The 12,039-nt window shown below is 42.7% G+C and overlaps 1 protein-coding gene across 3 annotated transcripts in view; it reads left to right on the plus strand.

Annotated features, from left to right (window-relative positions):
• LOC121630846 (peroxidasin) overlaps positions 1-12,039 on the plus strand; it is a 65,345-nt gene that overhangs the window by 24,162 nt on the left and 29,144 nt on the right. For all 3 annotated transcript variants that reach the window (XR_006008606.1, XM_041971352.1, XM_041971353.1), the window contains 7 exons: positions 942-1,013; positions 2,816-2,887; positions 3,913-4,082; positions 7,277-7,394; positions 8,604-8,773; positions 9,456-9,728; positions 11,028-11,303. Coding sequence is in view for 2 of the 3 variants with exons in the window: in XM_041971352.1 (XP_041827286.1) it covers positions 942-1,013; positions 2,816-2,887; positions 3,913-4,082; positions 7,277-7,394; positions 8,604-8,773; positions 9,456-9,728; positions 11,028-11,303 (1,151 nt within the window). In the remaining variant the exon portion in view is untranslated. The remainder of the gene's footprint in view (positions 1-941; positions 1,014-2,815; positions 2,888-3,912; positions 4,083-7,276; positions 7,395-8,603; positions 8,774-9,455; positions 9,729-11,027; positions 11,304-12,039) is intronic.

The following is a 12,039-nucleotide window of genomic DNA, read 5'->3' on the forward strand; positions in this document are numbered from 1 at the left end:
GATCCACATCCATCCTCAGGTTGGGCTGAAGTGTCTCTAAAATTAATTTAATGTTGCATTTCTCCTCATAGGACTGATGTTTATGCATTCACCATCCACTTAATCAGCTCCACCCGTTGGACTACTTGTTAACATAAATTAGCCAATCACAGGGCAGCAACTAAATGCATTTAGTCATGTAGACATGGTGAAGGTGACTTGATGAAGTTCAAACTGAGCATCAGAATGAGAAAAATAGGGGATTTAAGTGACTTTAAACAAGGCATGGTTGTTGGTCTGAGTATTTCAGAAACTGCTGATCTACTGGGATTTTCACACACAACCATTTTTAGTGGGTGAAGCTGTTAAAATAAGAAAACTGGTCTGTTTGTGAGTTCATTTAAATAATTTAAGGGTGTAAAAACTTTTTATGGTAAATTTTCAGTCCATGTGATTATTGTTTAACCGAATTTTCACACAATATTTCACTTAATTTATAAGTTCTCAGCCACAAATCCGCTGACTAATCACATCGTAAATCCCTGGTGTGAAAGTTCTTATCTGTTTGCATTTGTGTAGAGCAGGGATCACTAACTCTGGTCCTCGATGGCCGGTGCCCTGAAGGTATCAGATGTTTTCCTCCAGCAACAATGATTCAAAATAATGGGTCATTAAAGGACTCGTGCAGAACTTAACAGCATGCTGTTGGAGAGCCATTTTATTTGAATCAAGTGTTGCAATAACATCAAATACCTGCAGAACACCAGCCCTCAAGGACAGGAGTTGGTGATCCCAGATATAGCGTGAAGTGTCATCTGCATAGAGTTATTTCTAGACTATCACCACTGTGACAGAGCATCACTTGAGTGGTTTTTTTTTAGCTTCCTTATTAGGTTCTACTGGTGCTGTGCGGGTTTATAATCAGGTTTACTCTGCATTGTCTATATTTTGCTCTTCTTCAGGTACCTGCACTTCAACAACATTGAGTCTTTGGAACCGGAATCGTTTACCCATCTGCCAAAGCTGGAACGATTGTAAGTTGATTCCTAAAATGAATCCAATTTGCACAACACACTAAAACAAATGTAAAAAGATTTTAAAAAACAAGAGTTCACAACAAACCCCATTAAGTAAATACTTGTTTCTCCTTTCTATGAAACTGTAGCTTTTAATAAAGGTCACCCAATCAAACAAATGACATAAAATGAGATTTTATTTATTTTCATTTGGAAAAAGACACAGATCAGTAAGATTTTAAGATTTATCTTATTTTTAAATCTATAAAATGAAAAGTTGCCAATAATTAGTAGCTTTATCTACTATTACTGTAGTTTCAGTTGCAGTTACTGACCATTTATTGACAACTAGAGGCTCCAACATTCACAAGTTGAGCGTCTGATGTAAAAAGACAAAAACTCAGAAATTTCTGTGCAGGATCTGCAGGAATCTCGGCAGCTGCCGATGTTGCAGCTCCGATTAAAATCACAAAAAGGCTAAATACATTTAATGTCCTCTGTTCTTGGAACAAAGACATGGCTTCAGGAAAAGAACCCCAGACTGATGGGGAACCTGATATCTCTCAGGTTTAAAGTAACACAGTATACCTTTCTAACCTAAAAACTCTGCTTCTGACCTGTTTTAATGGCACACTGATATTTATTAGGCACATTCCTGGAGCCATCGTCGCCCTGCAGCGTCCTGAGACTTAGAGCACCTCAGTGAGAAAATTTGCTAGTGTTCAGTAGTGAGACTTTAACATTTCAGATGTACGGTTATCCCCCCTTGGCTTCCATGTAAATGGTCATTTTAGTGAATCTGGTGCTAACCTCGGTCAAGCTCCAAACTGCCTTTATAAAAGGAAACCTTTTATGTGTTCATCTGTACATGAAGCAGTTTGTCTGAAACAGGGATCTCCAACTCTGGTCCTCGTGAGTGACTGTCCTGCAGGTTTTGGATTCTACTTTGATGCACCACACTTGAATCAAATCACTGGGTCATTAACAGGCTTGTGCAGAGGTGTGTTGTAGTAGCGGACATCCAAAACCTGCAGGACAGTAGCTCACGAGGACCGGAGTTGGAGACCCCTGGTCTAAAAGTTAAATTAAAAGTTAACATTTTTACAGGATTCTCATCTTCAGTCTAAAATCTTCCAAGGAATAGCTCAGAAAGAAGAAACGCGGGGTTATGGAACTGATAAGTGGAATGCCTGCAGCACCCAGTGCATCTATGTACGTTTTCCAGCTAAAAGCTGTTGTTTTCACATATTTTAACATACTAGGTTTGTTATTTTTCTCTCATCACAAACCTTCAAATACCTCTGATGTGAGTTTTTCTTACCAACATCCAGGGAAAGTTATTGATAACTTTGGCTATCTATACGTTCCGGCCTGAGAATGTGTGAGAAGATGGTACACCTGTAGGAAAAAACAAGGAAAGGGGGGAAGGAAGGAATTCCCAGGTGCACACTCTGTTGTTGTTGGGGAATATCACCATGGAAACAGTCAAAGCAGGAACAACGTGCCTCTGTAGCTCTCTTTCCTGAAGGAGGGGGTAGAAGATGAATCATATCTAATATGAAGCTAGATTAAAAGTTATTTACAGCCTTACATAAACAGGAAAATGCTTTGATGTTTTATGATCCACAGTCCTCAAACTGTCCTGAGCTGTCATAGCCTGTCTGGGAAGATGATCCCATTACTTGTCCCGTTTGGGAAAATCACATTACCAAAAGAACATTCACATTATCCATTTAAAAATGTCCAATATATTAGGTTAGGATATTCAATAAAAAATATAATTAGTAGAAGTGTTTAATGTTTTTCTGTCTTTCATTCAGGTTTTTGCACAACAACAGAATAACTCAGCTCGTCCCTGGAACCTTCTCTCACCTTCAGGCCATGAAGCGACTGTAAGTAGAAATATGTGTGTTCATATCTGTTTGGCTGTGTGAATCAGCTGCAGACTATCAGACTCAAACTGGGGGCATTTTATCAGTTACATGTGCTGCTGTGTTCTTACGCTGTGGCTGCAAGGCAAGCAGCTCGCTTCCTCCGCTAGCGTGGCCTAACCATCTTACAGTCGGTTGTAGTGGAGGCTGGAATGCAATGATAAAAAGAAGGTAAAAAAAAAAGAGAGAAGAGATGCAATGCGAGAGGCCAAGTATCTCTAAAACTGATCCCGAAAAGGCTTCCAGCTGTTTAGCTGCAGCCCGTTCCACTGCTCTCCCCCACTTGTCTCAGTCATAAATTCAGTTGTAAGTATTTGTTAAATCTGAAGCCAAAGTACTTAAGAAGAGATTCTGAAATCAGCTTCAGTTAACTTTCCTCTCATTATGGTGTTTAATGATGGAGGATTAATTTACAGAAACAATCAGTTCTAACAACCTAGTTTATCCAAAAGTGTCAAACATCTTCTGACATGTCTGGCATAATGGACACTTTGTAGTAGAACTGAAAGCTGGATGAATTTGCAGAGGATGACGGCGAGCACAGAGACCGGTTCCCACAGACTGCTCCAGTCCGGCCCTGGTGGTTTGGCATTACCACACAAACATGTTGTAGCTGCACACGTCTGCTGCATGCTCGACGCAGCGGATGTGATCACAGGTGGGCCTGCTCGGGACACGTTGGGACTTCGTCTAGATCAGGTGTATGGTCTGCTGATCAGAAACGAATGTTTAGAGACGATTTCGTCCTTCGTCTGCCAGTCAGATACTTTCAGTTTGTTTCACTAATTTAGAAAAGGTCTCAGATTTCAGCTATGAGCATTCATAGGGGATTTCAAAATGGAAATTTTAATTGAGTAGAAGTTGCTGAACCTGAGCAACCAAAGCAACCCCAGATCTTAGCCCCATCCCAAGTCGGCACCAGACACGACGGTGCTGCACTTCTTTCTCCAAATGTCTGATTTTCTCCTGTTTGTATCCGTGTGCAGGCGACTGGACTCTAACGCATTAAACTGCGACTGTGAGCTGCTGTGGCTGGCCGACCTGCTGAAGCAGTACGCCGAGTCGGGCAACGCCCAGGCCGCCGCCACCTGCGACTATCCCAGCCGGCTGCAGGGCCGATCGGTGGCCACGCTCACTGCTGAGGAGCTCAACTGCGGTACTGACAGCATGACATTTCTGAAGTATGATTAAAATGTAATGCATGCATGTTGGAGATCTGTTTGTATGAATAATGTTTTAATGTAAAACTGAGAGGAAGTCATGACGACGGCCACACGTGGCTGCATATAAACCATGTGTTTTACATGCAACTATTTTTACACACATTCATCTCAGTTAAACTGCTGCTCAGCAGTGATGTGCACAGACAAACGTCCAGCCTCCCTTTCTGCAGGTGTGCTTAGTCACCGTCTCTCGTGCACGCAGATGTACACGCCGGTGTATCCTGTCTTTGTCTGCAGGCACCCAGCAGCTGTGTCTCAGATCTGGGTGAAGCATCAGTCATGACTGCTGAGGGTCTGGTTTGTGGTCTCTGCAGAGTCTGACCACAAACAGCTGCTCTGATCATCTTTAAAACTCATGTTTCTGTTTGTGTACGTGCGCGTGCACTATTGCTAGGGTTACTCTTGTTGTGGAGATATGAATTTGTTGATGTGGAAAAAATGAGAATCAGATTTAAAATATTTTTAAAGCTGCACAAAGAACCTGAAGTTTTCTCCTGTGTTACTGTGTCAGACCAAATTCACCTGGAACTCAGTGGAAATGTTAATGTTATGTCCTCCTAAAAGAAAACCACATTAGTTTCAGTGAAAACCAGAGGACAGCAGCCCAGTTCATCTAGGAATGAGTAAAATCTGATGAACTGTGCTGCAGTAGAAGGTAAAAAGTGAAGCTGAGCAGGTTTCCAGGGGTTTAATAGAGGTGTTACTTAGGTAAATATCTCAGGAAGCCATCGGCCGATGATGAGTCAGGAGGATCCAGAGATAGCCCCACATTCACCTTAGAAACACCATGAGAGTCCAGAAAGAAATGAAGCCCAAGATAGTCTATGATAGGAAGAGTGAATCCTTCACTATAAAACCTCCTTCATCTCCATGGAAACCAGCAGGACCTTCATGGTTCATTTCAAACAAAGACAGAGTCATAGGAGAACACGTTAGCAGAGTTTTTAGAGCTGGAATCAAACTTTTCACCACAAAACAGCAAAAATAAGACATGATTTCTGGTTCTGGGTGCTAGCTCCAGAATTTCTGTCCGACCATAATGAGACAGACGTCTCTGGAACCAGCAGAGTCTCTGCTTTCATGCGACTCCTTGTTTGTGTGGTTTGCTTGAAGTGGAGAAATTAGCAGAAGCTCTAAAGTGGACAATGCTGTTCTCATGGTTTTCTTACTTTCCCATATAATGTGTTTGGTTTGGAAGCCGATGCTTGGTAGAGTCTTTTAGCTGACTTTCTCCCCATCATGTTGCTATGCTACATGTTAGCATCGCTGCTTCCTGGTGTCTGCTAACATCTTTTGCACTGTGCGGACCTTGAACGCCTCTACAGAGGGCTCTCCTCTACACAAAGTTAATATAAAACAAGCCGTAAACTGGGCTCTGTCTTATTGTAGCTCTTGATCAAGACTATATTTATTGTACCACTGTATCTGAGCGATAGTGTCACAGGCTCATCTGTTGACATCGTGACAACGAGCGTCCTCTGTCTTTTGCTCATGGTGGACAAACATGGTATATAATTAGTAGACTGAGAAAAACTGAAGGGGGTGAAAATGATGGAAACAGTCTCACTGCAGAATGTCAAGTAGTCATGAAACCAAAAACCATGAATATTTGTGTTGGTTACGACTAAATCTCTTTTTTTATGTGCTACCACTCACCATCCACACCTTCTAGTACTGGGTTGGAAAACTTTTTCCTCCAGACCTGCTTTACTTCTTGGTGTGATAGATGGAAGCAGGTGGTGGAAACCTTCCTCAGAGGTCTTCTCCTGCTGTAGCCCATCTGCTTCAAGGCTGGACGTGTTGTGTGTTCAGAGATGATGTTCTGCAGATCTTGGTTGGAACCAGTGCTGGTTAGACTTCCTGTTGTCTTTCTATCATCTCCAACCAGTCTGCCCATTCCCCTCTGACATCTGACATCAACACGTTCAGGTTCAAAATCACTTAAATCCCCTTTCTTCCTCATTCTGATGCTCAGGTTGAACTACAGCAAGTCGTCTTCGCCATGTCTACATGGTTACATGCTGCCATGTGATTGGCTGGTTAGACATTTGTGTAAACTAGTTGTTGAACTGAAGTGACCAGTGAGTTTCTTTCAGCAGTGTTTGTGGTTCATGTGTACAATGTGAGCAGGATAATGTGTTACCACAGGGTCTATCTAATGCAAGTTGTGATGCTTACCTAACCATACCCATCCTGCTGTAATACTTTAATCCTTCTGTAATGTATAAAACATTTTAAAAAGCAAAAGAAACAGTTACTGAGTGACAACATGGCATTTTTAAAGTCACCAAAAAAGCAGCAGTGATCATGATGTTGATTCTCACTTGGCGATCGGAGGTGTAGGGTGGATTTCATTCAGCTTTATATGAACAAGATAACTATGATTTTATAAAAGTATAAAACCCTGCTCAACATAAAGGGGTAAAAGTTTTTTCTTCAGAGGAGAAAACTAGTGGGAACATGAAATATGGAAGTTCCTGATTTGTTTTCACAGATTTTAAATGAGGCATCATTTGTCAGCTTTGCAAGTCAGACATAAACGCCAAATCATGACGCCTTTGTTTCTACAAGCCCAAATGTTTCTGATTCCTTAGCGGGCAGCATTAAATCAGACGTCTTTACTGGGTTTCCTCCTCTAGTTCCTGCTGAATCCTGCAGGCTGAGCTAGGCAGATGATTGTAAGTCAGTTTAATCTCAGAAGCTAATTCGATGGCCCCAACATGCCTGTTCCTGCCCAGTGTAACCCCCTCCACTCCTCTGTCTGCACAGCAGGGACGCAGGGGAAGAATGTCTGCATGAAAACATGCTGAACGCCAGTCTGCACCTCAGTCCCTCCCTCCTTGTTCCACCTCAGTGTAAGCTGAGCAGATCAATGCACAGCTCTTTGAACTGCTGTCACAACAGGCAGCCTCGTCCAAGCTGAAGGGCCATCCCTCTGCACACAGAGGTGTCTGTCGTGCCAAGTCGCTGTTGCACTGAGCCGCGATTTACAGCCCAGACCCACCATGAAAAAGGGTTCATTCAGTTGAGGCTTGAATAAACATTTGACGTATAAACATGACTTTCTGTGCATGCTCATTCATTAATGCCTAATTATCTCCCATTCTTGCTCTGCAACTTTCTCCAGAGGTACCGAGGATCACCTCAGAGCCCCAGGATGTGGACGTGACTTCAGGAAACACAGTGTACTTCACCTGCAGGGCCGAAGGCAACCCTAAACCACAGATTATCTGGCTCAGGAACAAGTAAGACAGCAGCAGCCTGGTTCCCAGACATGGATTTAAACTTCCAGTGGATGAAAAGTTTGATGAACATCTGTGTTGAAAGAAGATGAAGCTTAATCCATGTCTGGAAAACTGAGTCGAGTTCATCTTGAATAAGTTCAGACTTACTTTAGTCAGTCTGACCTGCGTTTAGAAGTGTGACAGTAGAAATGGTTGAAGCAACAAAATGAGGCTCAAGTTTTTATTTTTAATGCTCATTGAGGTGGATTTTAGACTTTTGGGAAAGATATCTACATGTTCTACTACTTGTTTGTATTTGATCCAGATTTTAGACTGTGGGAAAAACAACAACCTCTCTTTTAACATTTTGTGCTGAATTATTAACTAGGAGGCGTTTTTTAACCCTTTCTGTTGTTTCCACTGACTGCTGCTGACGGTCTGCTCCCTTTAACTCATCTGTGCAGGTATTTGCTCTGAAAGTGCAGATTAGGTGATTCTATTGTTTACTTAACCTGAGGGAAAAAACTCCATTAATTAAAGAAATGTATTGAAGTATTTTTTTTTTAATAATTTAGTTTTATTAGAAACATTGTCATACACGGGCATTAGATACTTGTGATACCTTTGTGTCAGTATTCCCATTGCTTCCGGTTTTTAACATGTAAAGAAAGCAACAAAAAGAAACACCCGCAGAACCTCTCCCAGACACAGATGATTATAAAGAAACAAAACAAGAAAAATAAGAATAAAAACTGAGACATAAGCACATATTACATCAATACACAAGTCTCAAAATTATACCTAAACATACGTACTAACCGGCATAACTTCAACAAAGAAAACAAGCAAAAACAAAATAAATTTTAAAAAAAGTGAATGAATAAACAAAGAAGAAACAACCGACAAGCAACATATTAAAAAGTTTTCCAAGCTAAATCTTAGAAAATGGTGAGATTGTGGAATCCGGCGGGGTTTTAAACAAGCAGAGAATAATTTATCTCTAGTATTTTATTTTCTCTAACAGTGTCAGCTGCATCAAATCAGCTGGTATGTTTTCATTTACAGTGCAACACTTTTCTTCTTTTTGCGTTTAGTGTTGCAAAAGCCAAAATATCTTTATTCCTTTTTGCTTATTCATTTAATACATAAGAACTACACGTATAATCCTGCTTTTAATGAACGGCTTGTAAATCAGATCTTTTTTTTTTATCTGTGATGTTTTTCTTGCAGCAACGCTTTAAACATGCGTGACGACAGTCGTCTAAACCTGCTGGAAGATGGGACACTGATGATCCAAGACACCAGGGAGACGGACCAGGGAGTATACCAGTGCATGGCCAAAAACGTAGCCGGGGAGGTGAAGACTTCCCAGGTCACTCTGCGATACTTCGGAGCTCCCTGTAAGTGCTGCACATCCTCATCTTTGCTACCTGCACATAAATATCCAGGCGTAAATCCAGGCGAGTTGAGTGGAGGATAACTTTGTGTCCAAGTGTTGGATATTCTGTCTGTGGATAGCAGAGGGTATGAGGTGAAGACATAAGCAAGGTGTCAGCCCTGGGAGTCAGCAGGGCAAATAACTGGGATGTCCCACTGAGGTGTGAGGAAAACCTCCCGACTTTCATCTAAAAGTCTCTTCCATCGCATCGGCCTTTCTGCCTTCTTCATCTGGCTTCCACAGATGAATGTTAATCTCTGGGAGAACTGCCGTTCCTGATGACACCGGGGTCATCAGCAGTTTCTGAGAGCTGATGTGCATTTCCTGTCGGTCCCTCGTTGAGTCCAGACTTCCTGATTTCACTGCAGTTTCTGACCAAATAAGGACAGGACTCTGCTGTCATCAGAGATTCAGAGCCAGGAAGGCTTTATGGGAAATTGTTCTGCATTGTTGATCAGATATACGACCATCATCCTTGTGCCTGAAATGCTGCCTTGCTTCTCCACAATCTTTCCTTTGAAAATGCCGCCAGCATTCATTTAGGTCATCGCTTGTTTCAGAAACAGTGAAGTTATTCAAGTCACCTAATAAATTTCACAATGTTCCCGCATTCTCACAACCTCCTTCTCCTTCTGCTCCTCCAGCACGACCAAGTTTTGTGATCCAGCCCCAGAACACGGAGGTCCTGGTGGGAGAGAGCGTGACCCTGGAGTGCAGCGCCACCGGCCAGCCGCAGCCAAGAGTGTCCTGGACGAAGGGCGACCGCACACCACTGCCCAGCGACTCCCGCATCAACATCACGCCGTCTGGAGGGCTTTACATCCAGAACGTGGTTCAAGCGGACGGAGGACAGTATACGTGTTTCGCCTCTAATAATGTGGATACCATACATGCGACAGCTAACATCATCGTACAAGGTAACGCAGGTTAACTTTCCAACCATCAGAAGTAGGGGAGTCTATCTGGGTTTTGATTAATTACATCTCCAGTTCCAAAAAGTTAGGACGATGTGTAAAAGGTAAATAAAAGCTACAATGTGCAAATCTCACAAACCCAGATTTTATCTTCAGTAAAACATAAACAACACGTCAGATGTAGAAACTGAGATATTTTACCATCAGATGGAAAATATGATCTCCAGATGTTGTGTACTGGTGAAAGGTCTGGACTGCAGGCAGGCCAGTTCAGCAGCCGGACTCTTCTCCTGTGAAGCCATGCTGCTGTGATGGATGCAGGATGTGGTTCAGCATCGTCTCATCAAAACCTGCAAGGTCTTCCCTGAAAGAAACGTTGTCTGGATGGGAGCAGATGTTGCTCTAAAACCTCCATGTACTTTTCAGCATTGATGGAGCTTCACAGATGTGGAAGCTGCCCACGCCATAGGCACTAATGCAGCCCCATCCCATCAGAGATGCAGCTTTTCACCTGTCCACTGATAACAAGCTGGATGCTCCCTCTCCTCTTTAGTCTGCAGGACACGCCGTCCATGCTTTCCACAAACTAGTTCACATCTTCATCCAGGTTTCCACTTTGCCTCAGACCATTTTAAATGAGCTTTGGTCCAGAGAAGACGGTGCTGGTTCTGGATCCTGTTCACATCTGGCTTCTTCTCTGCATGATGGAGCTTTAACCTGCGTTTGTGGATTTCAGGGTGAACTGTGTTCAGTGGTTTCTGGAAGTCTTCCTGAGTCCATGCAGTGGTTTCCAGTAGAGAATCATGTCTGCATTTAATGCAGAAAATCACCAGCATCCAGCATTGTCCCATGCACACAGAGATTCCTTCTAATTCTCTGAATCTTTTAAGAATTTATACTGTGTAGACGGTGGGATCTTCAACATTTTCACAATTTTACATTAAAAACATTTTACACAGCGTCCCAACTTTTTTGGAACTGGGAATAAACAAGATAAAATTAATAAGCTTAAAATCCACGGATCGCGCTGTTTAGCTGATGCAACATAAAACACCCACATGCACAAACAATTCAGCTGAGCAGAGTGATTCCCTCACATCTATCGTCACAGATTCTTGAATACAAGACATGTTTAGATTTCTCTCGTTATTGTTCATCTCAGAAGCAGCAAAGCCCAGATTTTTATTATTCAATGTTATTATTACCGATGGCATCAGATTTATCACTGATACAGAAAACACTCCAATGCTGGGAAAACTGCTAACTTCACTTATTTTTTGTATTTCTGTCTTCCTGCTGCAGCGATCCCACAGTTCACCATCACACCACATGACCAGTCAGTACTAGAGGGTCACACTGTTGACTTCCCCTGCGAGGCGAGTGGCTATCCTCAGCCAGTCATCGCCTGGACTCGAGGGGGAAGCCCGCTGCCTCTGGACCGTCGTCATGTGATCCTGTCCTCTGGTACGCTCCGCATCAGTCGGGTGGCCGCGCATGACGAGGGCCAGTACGAGTGCCAGGCGGTCAGCGCCGTGGGGGCCGAGCGCACCGCTGTGCAGCTCAGCATCGAGCAGAGAGGTGAGGGAGACGATAAAACAGACTGTTGGTTTTATTTAATGTTCTGTTACAGATTCATGTTTAAACGGGCTGCTCTGATGCAGATGAAAGAGTGGCTTCTTTCAGAGGTTGCTTCATGAGTCTGCTGTGTTTATGTAGGAGCAGGGCTGCAGTAGGAGGATCCCAGTGCATATATGCACTGAAAGACATGCATTGTAGATCTTTGTGTGTGGTCCAGGTATTAGACATGTTCCTGGGTCATGAATCTGTTCACACAGTCGCATTAAAACAACTTTTCTTCCCTGTAAAGATGAAAAACAAATGGCTATTAGGGCTAATTTTAGGCTAGCGCTGGTTGAAACTGCGGCTAATCTTTCAGATTAATGAGAATTCCTCTAAAGTCATGGCTCACGTTCCTCATAATGCTTCACTGTAAAAGTTTACATGCATTTTCTTTAGTAGAAAGCAAACAAATTCATGTTTAACTGTGCTTTCTTTGTCCGGTGTGAACATGATTTTTATTGTGTGTGTTGCTGAAATTACAGGCTGGGTGTAGCACAGGAAAGCATGGCAGCCTGTAATCCTGAGATGACACCGTGTTTTTCCATGTAGTAATGGCTGTTAACATGGCTTAAAGTACATGTTGTATAATGGCTCCTTGCTGTACTGTGTAAGCCCACAAACAAAGCGGCAGCCTGTTACAGCTGTGTTACTGGAAGAGCACAGAGCGAGGAGAAAGTGAAATGGGGATTAACGG

The sequence above is a fragment of the Melanotaenia boesemani genome, chromosome 20, assembly GCF_017639745.1.
Source record: "Melanotaenia boesemani isolate fMelBoe1 chromosome 20, fMelBoe1.pri, whole genome shotgun sequence".
Lineage (NCBI taxonomy): Eukaryota > Metazoa > Chordata > Actinopteri > Atheriniformes > Melanotaeniidae > Melanotaenia > Melanotaenia boesemani.